Genomic DNA, 19,807 nt, shown 5'->3' on the forward strand with positions numbered 1-19,807 from the left:
ATTTTTAGAGGTGCTAAAAGCCCGCGGTGCCAAGTAGATGTTGATGAGAGAGCTACAGGTGCAAAGTATTCTCAGACATATCCTGAGAGGTTGATTTCTAGAAGGTTTTTAGACACCTTTGGAGTCTCATTAGGTGCAGTGGGAACTGTGCATTTGGATGTATTCAGAAAATCCCACAGATGCCTCTTTGTGTATCTCTTGAGATTTCTATAACGCTTCTAATTTTTGCTCTGTTGACAGTTGCCAAAATTAAAGGGAATTTTTATAGAACTTGCCTTATTGTTCTTGGTTGTCTATAAGAAGTCATGATGATGTGGGTTAAAGAGGAGAAACGGTAAAAACTGTCAGGGATGGTGCTTTGCATTAAACCAAGTATTTATGTGGGATTCATTAACCTCTACGATAAACTAAAATTCAAGAAAAGGACCTTTTTCCCCTCTTATGTTCTACAGGCTATATTGTTTGTACCGTTTGATATGTTCAGATAGCTACAATTGAACTTTATAGCCATAAACACGTATACATGACTTGCAGCTTGACGTTCTCAAAAGTGATTAATGAAATTGGGACTCTTCACAATTTTGTTGGGAACTTTATTTTGTTTAGGTAGTCACACATTCTCCAGTAGCACTTCAGCATGAATACAGCTACAAACAGCACTGTCAGTAACAGATGGAAGGTGGTAGGATCAACCTGCTTATTGTTTAACCTAATCATTTCCACTCTTTTAGGTGACATTTCGTTTCTTACTCATCGCTCAAGCTGCCAGTTTTTAAGATTTGAAGTGTAACAGGGGGAGGTGACACACTGGTTAGTTAACTGTTCCTGCTTGTATCTCTCTTCTGCTTAAATATATGCAGTTTTATATTGTGTCCCTTAATGCTGTATGTTCACTGACAACCTCTGAAGTACTGTGTCTTCAGCGATACAATTAGACAAATTGAATTCTCCCTCCTGCTTTCACAGGAAACTTAAAGCAGTTAAATGGATGATCTTGTTTCATTGGAATTTGTAACAAGCCCTATCTGCCTATAAATATATTTTGTTTCTCTTACATTTTTTTTCCCTGTTGATATATAGGATTACACAATCTGTTGAAACTTAAGTGTTGTTACTCTTCTTCATGACCTCAATTAGCTTATTTGATTTGCTTTTCTTAACTAAATGCCTGTTCTGACGTTTTATGACTTACCTTCCCAAACCTGACCTTCTGCAATTCCTTCACCAGGTTAAAATGAAACAGTTCAGTGGAGGAGAGAAAATGTTAGTGAATGTTTTTTTATGTAAAATAAGTTGAATTCAGTGGCTGGCTTTTCATAATTTTGGAATGTTAAGCTTATAAAGGACCGATTGTCAAGGTTCTTGTAGGGTTTTTGCCTTAGCCCCCTTTTCCCCCCCCACCCCCACCCCTCCTTTTTTGTTTTGTTTTTTTTGCTTTTTTTCTTTGAAAGGGGACAGTTATCTGTTCTTGTTCTCTGCAGATGGGCTCCTTGGAGCTGACTCTAAGTGTGCAGAGTGTTTTGTTAGTGTTTTTGCTGACACTTCTCCAAGGCTTGCTGGTTTCCATTTTAAATCTCTCTGATGTTTGTTCTCTTGCAGTGTTTGCAATGTCACTTCAATTTGCTCATGAAATTTTTTAGGTGTTTGTCCTTCAGTCACTGCTAATATTAGAGCTTCGTTATTCTTGGTTCCTACCTTTGTCCTTCAAACTCCTCCTTTTTTCCCCTATTCCTGAAAAAGATTGAAATTTCAGCTGAAGCTGGGAAAGGTATCTTAAGAGCTGATCTTTCCATTACTGTATATTCCTAAATGCTTCTGTGCTTTTGTAAAGCATATTTCACAAAAATGTCCTTTATGTTGCTTTTTAAAATATCTGGGCACTTAAAAGAAAATTGTCTCATGTTGTGTGTATTTTTCATAAATACACATAATGCTTTTTTTCCCACAAAATGTTTTAACTGATGAAAATGATTCTATTTGATTGCTGATGGTTGTCACAGAGGTGGCCAGCTTTCAATGGAAAATCGTATGTTTTTTATTGGAGTTTTATATCTAGCACACTATAAGCTGAATGGTAAGATTTACCATTATAAGTTTGTTAGTTTTTGTTTTGTTTTAAGAAACTGGTGCTACATGGGATTTTGTCTTTGTTTTAAAAGCACAGTGAAGTCATGTAATAGTCCTCAGTGTCCCCTTCAAAGACTGAAAGGTCAGTTGAAGAGTAAGGGAGATGCTTATCTTCTAGGTTTCTTTCTTCATTGTCATGCAGTAAAGTTGAGTTTTCATCCTGTTTTAATTGAAAACCTCAAGAAATCAGCCATAATGTGTTGGAAGCACAGTGAATTTAATCATATGCAAGAAACTCTGTGTTAAAGCCTAACAAGCCATTTGTTCTTAACTTCAGTGACCTTTGGATTGTAGTCATGAATGACAACAAGCTACTGCAATCAGTAGCTGCAGTCACTGCAAGCTTCGAGTGTGCTGTGAGCATTAAGATGATATACTGGAAAGCAGCTCTGGTTAATGGCGCTGATATGTTTGGATGGAAGCTTTTCTCTTGGCCCTGAATGGCTGAAGCTTTGCGAGTAGCAAACCTTATAAACTGAAGCCTTGATCTTTCAGCTGATCCCAAAGAAGTTGTTCCATCTCTAAGCCAAGTATTTGGTGGGCTGTTTTCTTCTTTGGAGACTGAAGGTCCAGTGCCAAGGGGGAGAAACAAAGGCTGAGGTATTTAAATCATTCTTGGTAAAGAAATCTAAAGAATCTGATGCAGACCAAAATCATTCTGTTCTCTAACAGTATGTGCTTCTTGGTGTATGCTTATATAAAAATGAAGAAAGGATGTTATGCAAATCAGTGTTGCTTAGTTTGACACTCACTACGCAGCCACCTGTTAAAACATAACGGTATGGATGAGTCCCAGTATGATATATGAAAGCTTTGCAGCTTGTGATGTTTGCTAACCTTCAGAAAGCAGATTTTGTTATCAAAGTAGAATTTAAGAGCCTGAAAAAGTAAACGTGTACAATCTTTGAAGGTAGTAGATAGGCTGGCAAATAGAGTTGTGCTCAAGCCAGGAAGAGACCAGCCAGGTGACTCTTGTAGGAAATTTCACTACCTTTCTACTTCTAGATCTACGAATATGGATGAGGCTGAGTTTACAAACAGTATTTTCAGCTGTCTTTAGATTTAAAGTATGAAAAAAGCTTATTGAGATTCTTTGCAAGAACACTTGGCTAGTAGCCGAAACTCAGTATCAATAAACATATTTAGTAATGCATTATCAGACCAGAGAGTTTGTTCTCAGAATATGAGTGGAGTAACTACTGGAAGTTGCTGAAGTCTATAAAGGATATTTACTTGTACCTCCTCTGTCATTTGTGGTTAGATATGTGGAAGTACAATATTTCTTAGTATCAGTGTGTACGTGAGTCTGTGCTCAAAATGTTTTGGAGACTGGCTGTTTTGAAACATGAAAGTATTAAAGTTCTGTAAAATTTAAATTTACAGGAACTCTGAATTGGTGCTGACCACTCAGTGATGTTCACCAATTTAAGTCATTAATGTGATGGTAGATGTTGCCTCTAGCATTGTCATACTCCCTTAACACAGACCCATAATGTCTTGTGCAAAGGGGGTATTGTATTCTGTCTCTAATGACTATGGAGAGCTGTAGAGTTGAGTATACATGTGAATGTATATACATGTAATGGAACACTTCTTTTAGTATATGCAATGGGCAAGGTCCTTATGGTGCGCTTGGATACAAGTGTTTGGAAGATAATTGCATAGAGATCTGACTAGATGAGAACAGTTTTTGCGAGGTTGATATACCAATAGGTCTAGCAATAATTTTGAGGAATAGTAACTGGGAGAGTTTCCAGTTATCCTGGAGAATTTATTGAAAAAAATATCATGAAATGGGAAGTCTGATCACTGGCTGTTGCTTCCTCTTAAATGAAAAACCCAACTTGTTCCTCCCTCAGTGTGAAAGCTCTGCCACTTCTAATAATATCAGGAAACACCAAAAATTCCTTGACAAACAGTTTTCCTCTATTGATGTTTACAGTCCAGTTTGTGAGAATTTCTTAGTTAAGTGTTGCTTGTGGCCATGTAAACTCACTTTTATCTGTTGACATGTCAATCATCATGTTTGAATTGTATTTACTGTTCTTTATCTGTTAGGTTTTTTTCAGTGTTGCATGACCTGATGTGTTCAGCCATTCCGGTAGTTCAGCCCTTGTCTTTTCAGGATGATTTTCCATCACCTCATTGTCAGTCCAACATGTGTTTTGTTAACTTTACCTTGGACTTGCATTGATTTTATTTTTTTTTGGTTTGGTTTGTTTTTTTTCCTACCTCATGTCTTCATTTGGGGCAATTGTTTTCTTTCTCGCCTTTTAATTTCTTGTCTAATTTAATGCCTCATTCTGTTGGTTATAGTGATTTTTTTTTTCCTCAAGTTTTCAAGGTTTTCTTCCTTTTCCTTACTGTTGTTTTCTCTACGATTTCCTTCCCATATCTCTTATTCTGTAATTACATAAATTGCAATCTCAATGAATTGCTGTTTTTTTTCAAATTCTTTCCCATAATTTGAAGATCTCAGCTTTACTTTTCCTGTTGGATCATGTTATCTATGTTTAACACTTTATACCTAAAATATGAATACAAAATTGCTGCCTCTTTCATCTTTGTAGTCTTAATTTTCCAGTGAAGCAAGTCATTTAATTTTGCCCTTCATAAGTTCAGAATGCAGTGGTTAATGGATAGCACGTGATGTGCGTAACTTTAGCATGTTACTGTGCTGCAGGAATTCCAGCAAGCCTTTTTGATATGGTTACAGCTCAGTCAAATGTAAGCTAAATTCTGATTGGAAGTGAATTCTGACTTAATAAATCTGCCGCTCTGTGCCATTCTGTAACCAAAACCTTTAAAGGAAGCTTTTGCATACCTATTTGGTCATTAAAATTTCCACTTTGTTACTTGAGTGTGTAACTGCAAGTAATTGAATTATGTTTGTGTTGGGTTTTTCTCTGGCCATTTCTGTGGTGAGTTTGGTAGTTCAGGATAGTATGGGATGTTCCCTGACATTGCTTTGAATAGGATCTGCTCTTTGAAGTGAATTGTAACCTTGCTAATAACACTTGAACTTGTATTGCGGGGTACTCTTGGAGATCACAAACTGGATATCCTTTCAATTAAAGCATTCCAGGAATGCAAGAAATGTCCTCTGACTGTTGGCATTTAGTCATTAAGGTGGACTAGATACAATGCACAGCACTATCCCCTGCTATTAGTATGCACACCCTGTGCATCCCTGAGCTAAAAGGCGGGTGGTGTGAACACCAGATCCTCAAAGCTTGTCGTTTTGTTTTGCTGTTCTGTTGTGTTGCATGCTGACATAAACAGAGATTTTGAGACCTAAGGTGTGATTTTCTGTCTGGTAAAGGCAGCCTTCAGACTTCACTTCATGGTTCATTTAAGGATAACTTCAGCAAGGAAGTAGCTTGTGTAAGTTCTAGCTGCATCTTTCAAGAAGGGAAAGCAAATCCATGACAACTCTGAAACTAAAGCATTTGATGTTGTAAATAATTAAATTTGCCAAGATATTAACATTTACTTTGGAGCTGCACTGCAGAAGTTGTGAAGGTTTGCTTTCAGCACTGAAAATGAAACAACTTTTGTTAACAAACCTTGAATGAGAGTATTGCCTCAAGAAAATGTACTTTGGAAGAAAATGTGGCTCCTCTAATTTAGGTGATTTACAAAAGGCATTGAGGCATTGAAGGAGGTGGATTAGAACCAACAGGTTTTCTTAAGCTTTCTCTTGTACAGGTAGACTAGAGCTATCAAGAGAACCTTGGGAGTGAGAGAGGATGAAAACACGGTGCGCTGTTGTTAATGACAGGGTATAAGCAATGAGGAGAGCTTTGGGGGCTCTTCATCTGTCCTTCAGTACTAGCAGGTTACTGAAATGTTATGTACAATATCAACTCAGGACTTTTCCATATTATTTCCTGGATTTTGAGGGCAGTGTGTGTGTGTGTGCCCTTTCTCTACTCCTTGGAATTTGAGAGCATTTGAGAGCAACAGTGTGATATTAGCAATTCACATTCCTTAAGCTGCTTCTTCTGGCTGTATTCTGCATTTCTGGCTTTTTTTTTTTTTTTTTTTTTTTCTTTCTTTCTTTCTTTCTTTCTTTTTTTTTTCCATTTAGTTTTGCAAGGAGCCACAGCTGAGGTAGAGCTATTCCTCAGTTTGCCAGTACAAGCTGTTCTACAGCTGTCAAGGGATGTTGGAAAAGGAGAGGCTGTTTTCCACCTACTCAAAATAGTTTATAAGTTTTATGCCCTACAGTATACTAAGTACAGCTCATACTTCTGTAAAGGAAGCTTGTATACTTTATTAAATCTTGAAGAGAACTGAAAAGCTGACTGCCTTTCACCTGCATCCAACGCAGTTATAAAATATTCCACATATATCAGTTGAGAATGGTGCCGTGTTTACTGTCGTGCTGCTGGCTTTCCTTTGAAAATACTTCCATGGTTGTGGCTGTATCATTCACAGCAGATTGTGAGAATTGTCTGCAGGGAGAAATCCTTCTCTTGTAAAGGATTTTATCATTACTATCCGTAACTGGCTGGACAGATGAGTACTACATATGTAGTGACGGTTTTGTCTGATGCTCCATTTAGCATTTACACAGTGACTCAATTCCCCTCAGGTGTTTTCTCCTCCAAAAGCTCAGGACCAGCATTGCGTTCACACCCTGCTATTTCTCTAAAGGTCTGTCTCGTGCGGCTGCTGTTTTCTAATTGGGCTTTTTGAATGTGTAGTGAACTACATATACATCCCTCTAAGCATTTCGGTAGTGCGAACGCAGTTTTAGTATCATGGGGTTGTTACAATTTAACAAAAATTCCAGCTCTGTAGCTCTGGTGCTGCTGCTGACTCAGTAACACTGTAGTAACTCATCAGCTAGAATGGATTTGATTGCCTATGGATGTAAAACACGTTTTTTTTCTTTGCAATGCTGTTGTTTCTTATTTCTCTTTATAAGTAACAGTAGTGACTTTCAGTGAAAGTGCTCATCTGACTGTATCAACAGTTGCTGAATACCAATGTTTGTGAATAGGATTTATTCAGGAGATACAAGACATACGTTCAAATTCTTTGCAGTCTTTCTTTCAAATAAGATGTCAAACAAATTGCAATCTCACCATTTCTGATAATAAAGAAAACATCTTAAATACAGAAACTGGAGCAATGGAATAATCAATAGCGCTGCTGTTTCCATGTGGGTGACTGTTGAAATTTTAATTCCATTAAATACTCTGCTTTGGAGGTGCAGCTTGTATTTTCAACCATTTGTCTAGCCACCTAAATTGGACTGTGTTCAAGAAGCTTGCCAAGAACAAATTTGTAGGAAGAAATGTTATTCTTTGACCCAGGTTCAACATGTTTTAAAGAAACTAGAAATAAATATTTCTTAAGACTTTATTTAATGTTCAGCTCAGGTAGTTTGGGTTATTTTCCTTTGTATGATACAGAATACTCTTACTTAATAACATATACTTAGAAATTTCTTAATTCTTTCTTTCTATTGTAACTCAACTTCCCTGTCTTCTGTTGTTGTGACTATTATGGAAAATTTGGATATAGAATCTGGTGGCTGCAATCTATTGAAACCCAATTTAATGAGAATTTCTTTTTCGTTTTAATTATCTGCCATTCCCAGCAAAGCCTGAGGAATTCAAGTAAGTTAATTTTCTTACACAGATGTACCTAAAAACTGAAATGTCTTCTGTTCTTCACAAACATTCCCTGTAAGAAGCAATGATAATGTAATTTGAGCATGAACATGTTTGGATCTTTCCTTAAATCTTGTACTGTGTTTTCAGCTGTCTAAAGACCACTTTCAGTGTGTTGACGATCAACTTGATAGGAGATGATAGCAAGGCATCCACAATGATGAGAGCTTTCTTGTTAAATACAAAGCAGTTCTTGACTTTCCTCTGTGAACCGGACAGGGCTGCTGTTGAGAGCTGCTTGTTTTTTTCTTGGACAGGCTGCAAGATGTGATGTAACAGGCTGAGTTGTTAACAGCAGGGAGTGAGTCTGAAGTATCTGCTTGATGCATGAAATGAGCTGATGAATTCATTTTTTGTATAGTAAACGTTTCTTCTCAGAGTGCTAAGTGGTTTGGGTGCTTGGATTGTAAGCTGAAGTTAATTCTATTTTTTCATTAAAAATATTTTCTGAATAAATTCTAAGCAATTTTCGTTAACTCTCATTACAGTAGTTGTAGTGTGTCCTAAGGAGATAGGAGAGAATTCCCTGAAACCAAGTGGCACATGCAGGATTGCTGTATAACAATGAAAGGCATTATTCTTCAACTGGAAAAAGTTGATCTAAAAAGTGTGAAACTATGCTTCTTAGCAAGTGCCAGAGCTATGCCTTTCAGTGGTCAAATGCCAAGTGTAAAATTGAGAGTGACATAAGATACTTACATATATGAGGTTTAGGTATGGACATCATGTGTGGGTAGATGTGAGAAGAGGAGGAGAAAAAGCTGTGTCTGTACTTGTGTCCACATTGGAAAACTTCTTCATGCTATTTGTTTTTTAATTTAACTAAATTAATGGAGTATGTTATGGTTTGTTTGTCCAAGGGACTTTTGAAGGCATGAAAATCACCCATGTACTTTTTTTTGCTGGCTATGCAGATCTCTTCTAAGACTTGGGGTGACTGCAGTTTTCTGTCTGTTCTTAAGTTTCTTTCTTGCAAAATATAATGAAAAACCACTTTCCTAATCTGTTGATTACGTTGACATGCCAAGACATCCTTTTTCAGTGCAAAAATGCAGCTTGGGGAATCCTTTAATGTAATGACGAGAAATGTTAGTAATTTACCTTGCGACTTGCCTGTAAATAGCTGTAAAAATTCCAGTTTCATTCATTTGTTCCAAGTCAGGAATATTTCTGTTGCTCAAAAGTTGGAGGAAGTCTTCCTATTTCTAATCCTAAAATTAGTCCATTTTTTAAATCTCTAAGCACTGTTATTAAAAGATCAAGATAGTTTGTGATTATGGCCTTAAATGCATTGTCTAAAGTGGTTTTAATCCATAAGGATTATTTGAATCATAAGAACTTCAATCCATACGAATCTTTTCTTTTACATTTTCTTCTACCCTTTTTCCTTTTAATCCATATGAGTTAAAAGCAGCGAGATCATACAAAATTCCTTATCCTATTCTTTCTCCATGTATAATCTTCAGTGTGAGCTTCTTTGTTATTAATGTTGGAGAACTCCTGAGCTCTAGGTCTGCTGCCTGAGTAGTATTTTGTCATTGTCTTGTTTGTCAGCTGTATTTTGATGTAGTTGTTTTCATTCTACATAGTTGTCCACTCTATCCATGCTCCAGAATGGTCTGATATGCATCTTCAATTGAAACTTAGCATACCCCCATTTACTAAAACTTTTTAAATGAATTCTTTAAAGGAAATCCAGTAAGATGTTGAATTAAGCAGAACGTGAAGGTTGGAGATGCAACTGTTTTCCAAACTTTTTATGTTAAATACTTTAAGCTGTATAAAACACCTGTGGAGTTTGTGAGTTCCAGAAGGGACTTAGGGAGAAAGATGGAGAATGGTATTGGGCAGTGAGAGCTCAGTGTAAAACAGAAAAGAATAACATCTGTGGCACTGCTTGATGGCTGCAGAGTGAACCTTTTGCACACTTCGAGGGGAAAAAACAGGCTTTTCTTACACCCTGGGTGTAGTGTTGTTCATCCTTTCTTTGTCTCTTGGTTCTGGCTGACAAGGTGTTTGCAGGGAGGTTTGCCACTGTAACAGCTTTGTGTTAACTGTTAATTTTTTTCTCATCCCTTCCTGGAATGTAACCCTGGTAAGCAAACAAAAGGGGGAGAAAATGCAATTTAACTTCTGTAGGAATAAACTGCAGAAAAATATATGCTTGGGAGAAAATTGAAAACATCTTGGAGCGCACTGTAAGATCACAGACCCACATGGGGAAATGCTTGTTGAGCTGCCACCCAAACTGTTTCTATGTGGAGAAATTTATTTTTGAAAGTGAAGGCGAGCTGCTTGCTCAAGATGAAAATCTACTTTTTCTATGGCATCTTATCAAAGGCTGCTTTTCTCTCCTTCCACTTTCATCCCACCACCTCCTGCCAATTTCTACTACACACACACAGAAAAGCAAACATGTCCCCCCAGCCGAAAAAAACAAACCCAGTATTTATGCTTTTACTCTCCCTCAGTCCATCTGGTCTGCTTTCACTGTTGTGACCCAGTGTTGTTCTGCTTTTCTCACCTCATGGTATTGCATCCCAAGTTGCCACTTCAGAACAGTCCGTGGTACCATTTCAGCTGTAGGTGGGGGGGGCTGAGAGAAAAGAAGCAGTGGCATCTGTCAGCTAAAGGAAAAGAACTCGTTGGCAGAAACGTTGCTGAAAATAAAGTTAAGCAGTAGAGGGAAAAACAGAACTAAGGCTCCGTAGTTCAGATGAGGGAATGTTTTTCTGCATCATTTTATATACTAAGGAATGTCTGCTTCAGACACACTTGCACGAATGTTTATGCATGCTTTTGCTACTAGACAAGGCTGGTACAACTGCATGATTTTTTTTTCAGCTGCTTCTCCTTCCTCAGTAGCTGGGATTGGAAACTGTCTTTAAGGTGCATAGGGAATATGTTACAGGACTGATCACAACTAAGTGTTGAGAGCTTATGTTGAGACTGATGAAAATCTTCTGAGATGGCTTGAAACCTATGGGCCATCATACACATACAACTGAATTAACAATTGAAGTAAATTCTGATTAGTTGTTGAAATCAGGGGACTAACTCTGTTCTGACCACGTATTTCCTCTCTTCAGAGTAACCAGGTGTGGAAAAATCTGGATTTACTGTCTGCCCTGTGCTTTCTGCACGGGGCACAGGGCAGAGGAGGTTTTAGATGGTTGCTTGTCTCTTTTAAGACATTACATCTGCTTCTGCACAAAGCATGGCTCCTGGCATGCCTTAGCAGAGGAGTGTGGGGATGTGGCAAGTGCTTTCACTCACCACTGTTTCCTGGCTGTGGCTCTGGTGTGCTGGCGGAGCACTGGATTGACACTTGAATTGCCGTTAACTTCTAGGTTAGTGCATGCTTTGCAAGCATGGAGGAAACTCACGTCTTGATGTTTGTCCCATGTTTGCCTGTTAGGAGTCGTTCTACATTATCAGATGGTTGCAGACAGAAGTGCAGCATGGCCTCTTCAGCAAACAGTCTGGAAAACAGATCAATGTTTGCATTAGGATCCTAATGTGTGGGTTTTCTAAGAGAACCTCTTGGAGCTGGCTGTGATGCAGTAGCGAAATTTGTCAGGCATGACGTGATGTTGAGGCTGAGTGCGTGTTTGTGCATGCATGTGGGTAAGAGGAGAATTACAAATAAGGAGATTTAGAGATTGCTGTGAGTGAAGGTTAAGAAGGCTGGTGAACTTGCTTTCTACAGATTTAAAAAGTTGAAGACAATTTCACTAGACTGATACTTGCTAACAACGTGTATGGCTATTGTTTATCTCTTACTCATTCCTCATCCCTGTCACTGCATATTCAAAGCACTTAATGTGTAACAATCTCTGTTCAAGTTAATGATGGACACTCAGCACCACGGAGCTGATGCTGTATGTTGAGCACTTGTAGCTGCATCCTGTGATGATGAGACCTTTGTGTTTCTTGGTTCTTCCTAGCCCTGGGCCTTGTGATGCTGCCAAGGGGTGGCGCTGGGGTGGCCATTTCAGCCTCACAGTTGGTGGAAGGCCTGAGGTCTGTTCCTCACAGCAGCAGTACTTTTTTCACTGAGTATAGAAATTGTTATACACTGTTTACTAGTCATGCAGTATGAGCAAGCTCATGTTTGAGCACATAACAAATTAATAATAAATAATGTTTATCTGCTGCTACTTTTATGCTTCTGCTTGGACTAAGAACAATTAAGGTTTTATAGCCGTGGAGATGTTGATGAACAGTGTGGAATTTCCCCTTGAGTCTTAGCTGAAGATAGTGCAGTTCCAGGCTTACCCTGACTTCATTCCTTACATAGCTGTAGATTGAACAGAGCTTTAATCTTTCTGTAGGTACATACTACAGAGATTTTACTTAATCTCTTCTAGCTCTACTGTAGATGAACATCAAAATCTGTTCACATGAACGTTAACAGTTTATACTATATTTTAAACCATCAAATAAACAAAACAAGCTCACCTGTAACACGAAGGCTTAAAATGCTGAGAAATGTGTGGTTTGCATCTCTCATATACAGGGTATCTTTAGTATTACTTTCCTGATATCCTAAACAGTATGAGGAGTTTTTTGTCATGACAATGTAGGAATGGTAAATATTATCCTCTCTAACTGATGAATTGTCCAGATGCTAAAGAGTGACTTACTAAATATAGAACAGAAAAAAAAAAGTTTAATGAAAAAAAGCTGTAATGAAATTGTTTGAAATTCTAAAAATACTAAGATTAGTAAAATTCTTATATCTATGTAGAATGGATATAATGTTAGGCCTTTATTCCAAAGAAATCTCTGATAAGCTCAGTGGCAGTTCTGGTTTGAGTTATGTTTATTGCAACTGGTAGAACTCATCTGTTTAAAAGATAAAGCATATCTGAAATAAGGAGAAAATGTGTACTGATTTGGTCATGATGAGACTGTGAATGATTGGGGTTGAATTTAAGGAAGAACAAAACAAAACTGATCTTTTATTAAAGCGTGGGCTTTTGTGCCTTTTATATCTTTTCATTTTCACCTTGTTTTTCTCACTTGACTTTTAGTTTTGGTACATTAGGTGTTGTCAGAAAATCAGGATGAATCATCTTCCTACCATTTTCGCATCAAACTGAACAACCAGGACATATCTGGAGAGGTGCTGGAATCGTTTCAAGAGTTATCCTACAGTGAGACCGCCTCTTTCCAAAGCTTTAAAAAGAAAAAAGCATCAAGTCTGTTACACTTTAGAGGCACATACAGATATATTTCCATAAGAGCTGATTTCTTTTTCTTTTATGACTTGAAGGAGTGGGGGCCATTTTTCCCTTTGCCAGAGTATCTTAATTCTTTCTCATGGAAAAACTTCAGTATTTCCTGACTACCTTCTATTTTTTTGAATGTGTTTAAGATTCTTTTCCAGTTTGTTGATGAACAAAGTAGAAAAGCCAACAGCTTTATTTATGTAGATAATGCTGATATGGTTAGATATGCACCAAATAAAAAGTAATACTTGTATTTTTTTGAATTGCCATTTTTAGTATTAACTGTGTTTTCACCTAAACAAATTATTAAAAACTTGTTAGTACATGTCTGCTGGTAGGTTTACTTTCTTGTTCAGTGTCTTCATCTTCATGTAAAATTGATAATGGGGGATAAGAAATGCTGACTGTTTTATTACAGGTCCTGCTGCTACACGGAATGCTGTCAGTTCTCTCATGAAGCCAAGTCACTGAGGGAATTGTGCTGGATACTTCCGATTTCTTTTTTGACATTGCAGTGTTGTTTTAACTATCCATCCATTTTTTTTCACATCAGAGGTTGCAAGAAAAATAGCACAGCATTCAGTTTTTAGTTAAATAATAATAGTCTACTTTGCAGTCGATCCCTAAGATAGAGTGAAATGAACTGGAACAAATAAAGTTTGTGTTTTCTTGGAAAACTGACTTACATATATGGAAAGCAGTTTTCTCTTTTGTAATGTTTTTCAGTGAAGTCTCAGTTTTTCGTTGCCGTTCTTCCTAAGCAACAGATGGCTACAGATTGTTCTTTTAGCTGCATAAATGCATGGTACAGTTACTTTCTGTTCTGCTTTTAGTTTTCTGCGTAACGCATTTATTTTGGCAATCAGCAGTAATCAGTAATGCTACGTGCAGCCACAAGTTGTGTTGGAAGTTGAGTTGTCCAAAGGCATTTCTGCCCTTCTGCAGAACTGTTGGTTGAACTGAAAGGGGAAGATCTAAAGGGAATTTTAACCGAGTACTGCCAGCAGGCATCTGTGTAATTATCCTGTTAAAACTGAGCAACATCTGCATTATCTGTGCATGTGTAGAATGGAAGGGAACATTGTATTTTCTAATCCTGTCTGGGAGCATTATGAAGTTAAAAGGATCACATTTTACCAAATCTGTGTTTTAACATGATAGGTTACACTTAATTACCTCTGAATTACTTTTCTTCTATTGTAGGGTTTTATGCTAAAGACCCTGCCTCTGGCCATCATCACAGAGCTTTTCTTGCCGTTGGATACTTTATGCCTGTTTTTATCTTCAAGTTTAGAGTGAAAAGATGGTTCTACTGTTTCTCTTGAAGGCAGCTAGCCAACTCTTTTTCCTTAGTGTGGGAAAAGCACTGAGAATATTAATTTTAGATACAAAAGATGTGTTGTAACATTCAGAAGTACGTGTTTTGAATTTAGCTGTAAAGTGCAGACTCATTGGATTACATTTTATGAATAAGGAGTAACGATGCATGGCAGAGGCTACACAGGAGAGATAAGAGATTATTCCAGCTTTCTGACTACTTGCAGTGTAAGCCAGGAGAGTGTATCAGTTTAAATGATGTAGGCTTCTTTTTTTTTTCTTTCTTTCTTTTTTTTTTTTTTTTTTCCTCTTTCTCGCTCTTTACCCCTGAGGGAGTCTGATTTCCTGATCATCTATCTAGCCATATGCCATAGCTCTTGCCAGGATCTCCTAACAGTGTCATTGCCAGCTAAAATTACTTGTTTTCTGAGAGCTGAATTACGTTAAGAATCGTCTTAAATTGCTGCGCTGGCAACATCACAAAGTTTTGTGTACACACAGGAAAAATAAAAATACATTGAAGCAACCTTGTCTTGAAATTTAGATTGGAAACAGCTTCAAGCATTGAATTTGATCCAGATATTGAGAGGTGTTCTACACCTGCTCAGGCACATCGCTTTTCCTTTGTTCTATTTCCAGGGCTTTTCTTTGTTTGTGCTCTGAGTAACAGCACAATATTGCTGTGTGTGAATCAAACACTTGGAAAAAAAGCATATTTCTACATGTTTTTGGTACTACCTATGGTAAAGACTTAGTGTAGCTCATAAAAATTTCTAATATTTTGTGTTAATTTTGCTACTTTTCTTTCCTCTTGCAACAGGATGGAGCTGAAATTTGGATATTTGTTGACTAAGGAGTCGGAATAAGACTGAGTCCTGCTCTGTGATCTGCATATACTTGGACCATGAACTTGCTCTTTGGCTTCGTGCTTTACAAACCTTTGTACTAACTGTGAGAAGCTGTTGGGAATCATGGCATTCTCTCCATGGAAGCTGTCCTCTCAGAAACTTGGCTTTTTTCTGGTGACTTTTGGTTTTATTTGGGGAATGATGCTCCTGCATTTTACTATTCAGCAGCAAACACAGCACGAAAGCAGTTCAGTCCTGCGTGAACAAATTTTGGATCTCAGCAAAAGATACATCAAAGCATTGGCTGAAGAAAATAAAAATGTGGTTGATGGACCTTATGTTGGAACAGTGACAGCATACGGTAAGAGTGTGTTCTAGATTACATGATAATCTGATCAAGGGCTTTTCTAAGATGTCTAAACATTGTACTTTGTAACGCTGCTCAATTGACAGTACTTCATAATGCAGGTTTTCTGCACAGATGGAGAAGAACATTTTTTGCTTGTAAGTTATGAAGTGGGACAAAATTTAAATTTTCAGTCACTTGGAAATGAAATTATCTGCTTTTTTCCTTACATCTGTCTAGTAGCCATATATGTTATGCCACAAGTTACGTGTTAGAACATGGTTTAAAAAAAAAAAAAAAGTGTGGTTTTGCTGTTAAGGAGAACCTTAGGAGACTTTTCTCTTGGCATGTCAGAGTTGTAAGAAATTCCTTGTACAAGAATAATTTGCTTTGCTGATGAAGTGGAGACCTGCTCTGTTTATCTTCTTCTCTTTTCCATTGTACATTTATGGCCAGTCAATTTCCCTAACATTTAAGCTTACGTATGTGGCCTAAAGATAAATTTAAGCTTAAATATGTCATACTTACCTCAGAGTAGAGAACATTCATTTCATGAATTTCAGTGCTTTCTCTGGCAGTACTTTCTTTTGACCATTTCATACAATTCAGTTTGTGTGTGCGTATGAAGCAAAGCATGTGGAAGTGAATGAAGCATATTATTAGAAAATAATAGTAAGACAAAAATGTAATTCTAATGTTACATTAGGTAATGTTTCTTTTTAGTCTGATAGAATCACATCATACACCTTACTTTTTAGCTATTTTTAAGCTCACTTTCTTTTCTACTTACTCTCTTTGGTGCATATAATGAAAATCTTGTACTGGATGTCTTCTCATTTCTGTTACCATTTCTTACTCTGAAAAGAAAAAAAGAATATTGGAGCTTATAAAAAGGTACTTGCCAGTAAGGCTGAGAGTATCTTCTGTAGCTTAGCTAACAATTGCATTGCTCTGCTGATTAAATTTAACAGGGAGTCCCTATTCCTCAATTCTTCAGTAACTTCTACTGATGTGTATTTGCACTTTGAACTACACTGGTACTGTAATTTTACAGAGCAGTGCAAGCTAAAAAGAGTTGGCTCTAGGTAAATATTTGGATTGAAACCTTCCAAGCAAGTAGAGGTTTAAGGCTTTCACAGAGTTGCAGAGTGTTTGAGATTGGCTGCAATCTCTGTGTCTGTCTGCTCCAACCTCTGCCCCAGCAACCAGACTGCATCCAGGTTGCTTTTGAGGATCTCCAAGGAGGAGACAGGTCTCTGCTGTACCAGGGAGCACTCCAGATGCAGCTTCACCAATGCTGAGTAGATGGAAAGAAGCACCTCTCTTGACCAGATGGTGAATAGTTTGCATAAGCTTTAAAAACCCTCTATCTGCTATTTAACAATTATCAGTGTCCCATTATCTTGTAAGGATGATTGATGAAGAAAAACATTAAAAACAAAACAAAAAAACCCCTTTATCTTTCTCCTGATGTTGATGGGTAACTGCATTAATTTGTGCCCTGGATGGGCCTGAGTGTACAGGATATCCTTAATCTGAACTCTCCCTGCAATTTTTTTTTGCTTACGACTTTTATTTCCTGTTCTAAATCCTGCTGTGGAACAAGTTGACTTGCTGCCAAACAATGGTCAAGTTCCCCAGGAGAAGTTAAAGGCATTTGAAGGTGCCTGAAATAACTGTAAAATTTTTGTAAGTTATAGCTGAATTTTGCATGGAAAATTCAAGGCTTATGAATAAAAAGAATGTTTAGTTTAAAGATGCGTTTAGACAAGTTTTTTCAAATTAAACTGTTTTGAAGGATGTAAAGTCATGTAAAAATGCAGTGGGAAAAGTGCTATGGTGAGTAGATGGATTAAATAATACTGTATTAAATTGAATAGCGTAGCCAGTTAGTCACTGTCCTGCTTGGCACACCAAATTATTTGTTGATAGCAAATTATCAGATAAGCTGTTTTGGAATAAACACGTTTCTGTCTCATGTTAATGAGAATAGGTAGAAGCTGCTTCATTATTCTATGACAACTACTGTTACAGAGTCACAGAATGACTTGGGCTGGAAAGAAGGACCTGAAAGATCATCTAGTTTCAAGGCTCCCTTCCCCCAGCTTCGTACAAGATTGCCAACCAAAAGAGCCCTAACTAGATCCGAGTGTACAGGATATGATTTTGAGTTTTAGCCTTTCGTTTCTTTTAATCTTATCGTCTGATTGCTATTATTGAGCACAGTCATGATTCCTGTGTTCAAGAGTAAATACTAAGTTTGCTTGCTTTGGCCACTCTTACCCACTCAAAGGCTGTTCAGTCATTCATTAATTTGGATTACACAGCTTGTTTGCTTTCTCACTTTTCTTTCTACTTTATATTGGCCCGTCAGATCAGTAGATCAAACACATTCTTTAAAAGAGTAGTACTTCAAATATACTTAGTAAGTATTAGATTTTTATCGTAGTATGCAGTTGTTTGCAAAAATTATTTTGAATCACTGCTTTGGCCCTCTCTTTCTCAAATTGGCCTCCAACTGCTTTTTTGTTCTGGCAAGAAGTGTCTTATATCAGTGTTTTAGTATTATTATCAAAAGATTACAATACTAGCAGTTTTTCTCTTGATACTTTGTGTATACCTTTGAGTACTGTGTTTCTTCCTCATTTTTTCGTGAATATTCCACTTTACCTTTCTTCCTGGATTTTCTTCCTCTGTTTCACGTTTTTGTTGGTGTTAAAACCCTTTTCCACTCTTTCCTTTTTCATAAATGCTTCTTTTATCCTTCACTGTATTGCACTGTGCAGATATTTAAAATTATATCAAGACAGTCCATATTATTAGCACGTAACATTCCAGTCTTCAGCAGACCAAAGAAAACACAATTACAAAATAAATAAATAAATAATGGCTCAATTGAAGGAATGGGGCTCCATTATATTAGGAGAAAATCATAAGCTTTCCAAGTGTAACGACCTTCCCTTATTTACTCTCATTTGCATAACATTTGAGCTGCTCCTCAGGAAGAGTATAGTTTCTTATGGCAAAACTACAGCTGGTGTTGGGGCAGATTTATCTCTTCAAATGTGAGGAGGAATTTTCTGTTACAGATCAGAAAGTTAACTGATTCTGAAGCTGTGGAAAGCAGAAGGGGTATTATACATATATATGTGTAATAATGTGGGAAAATAATGTAAATTCATCATTATGAATTCATTAATCCTTAGGCAAGGGTAAATGAACAAAGAACAATACTTTCATCTTATTTGGCCTATTGCCACTTGAATTATAAATTTTTAACATGATAGCAGTCTATTTTTTTTCCCTTGCCTGTAATTCTTTTAGCTTACCCAAGTGTTTGTGTGACCTTCAGAAAACTGAAAAAAAGAAATAGAAAAGAAAAAAAAAAAACAAAAAAAACCACTTTTTGGGTTGTTATGTGATAGGCAAACTCCAAATACTGTTTGTTGATTTCCTTGCAAATGAAAATGCTACATCTCATTAAACATGACAAAAGTCACAGTAAAGTTCTTCTGTTCTTAGGACATTCCAGTTAGAGAGGGTATGTCTGTAGGTAAAATTAAGATGTGTTTGTCTATATAGAGCTCCAGAGTTATACCTGAAGGGAGATGGTGGGTGCTTATAAGTAGAATGCAGGTATTCATTGCTATTTAAGTAACTTATTAACTTATTATTACTTGAACTATTACAAAACATATGGGTTTTTTCTGTTTTTCCTATATGTGTGCTCACTGATGTTCACAGATCTCCTTGAAAGTAGGATACATCCTACTTTGCTTTATAAAATACATAGGAACACCAGTTACACATCAAGAAAAGCTTGTATCTAAGGCCAAACAAAATAGGGAACAGTAGTGCACTGATGAAGTGTGTGTGTGTGTGTATTTATTCCAGTCTCATTCTCATATCTGCTTTTGATTCTGTCTGATAGTATGTATTCATTATTAAGCAATTTAACTTTTCTTTTGTAGATTTGAAGAAAACACTTGCAGTCTTGTTGGATAATATCTTGCAGCGCATTGGGAAACTGGAGTCCAAAGTGGAAAATCTTGTACTTAATGGAACAGGAGCAAACTCTACCAACAATACTACCACTCCAGCTCCCAGCTTAGGAGCAGTCGAAAAGCTTAATGTAGCAGGTGGGTACAGCAGTATTCTTTGACTGCTAAAGCTGTATTTTCTCTCTCTATGCTGTGTGTTTTTTCAGTTGCAGATATTTGAAATGTCTTAAAAAGCAAAATTCAAAAGTCT

General features: G+C 37.1%; 1 protein-coding gene across 1 annotated transcript in view; it reads left to right on the plus strand.

Annotated features, from left to right (window-relative positions):
• The window catches only part of MGAT5 (alpha-1,6-mannosylglycoprotein 6-beta-N-acetylglucosaminyltransferase), a 109,519-nt gene that overhangs the window by 26,213 nt on the left and 63,499 nt on the right, over window positions 1-19,807 (plus strand). The window contains exons 2-3 of the mRNA XM_015868886.2: window positions 15,183-15,571; window positions 19,528-19,695. Coding sequence (XP_015724372.1) covers window positions 15,334-15,571; window positions 19,528-19,695 — 406 coding nt within the window. The 5' untranslated portion in view covers window positions 15,183-15,333. The remainder of the gene's footprint in view (window positions 1-15,182; window positions 15,572-19,527; window positions 19,696-19,807) is intronic.

This window comes from Coturnix japonica, chromosome 7 (assembly GCF_001577835.2).
Source record: "Coturnix japonica isolate 7356 chromosome 7, Coturnix japonica 2.1, whole genome shotgun sequence".
Taxonomy (NCBI): Eukaryota; Metazoa; Chordata; class Aves; order Galliformes; family Phasianidae; genus Coturnix; species Coturnix japonica.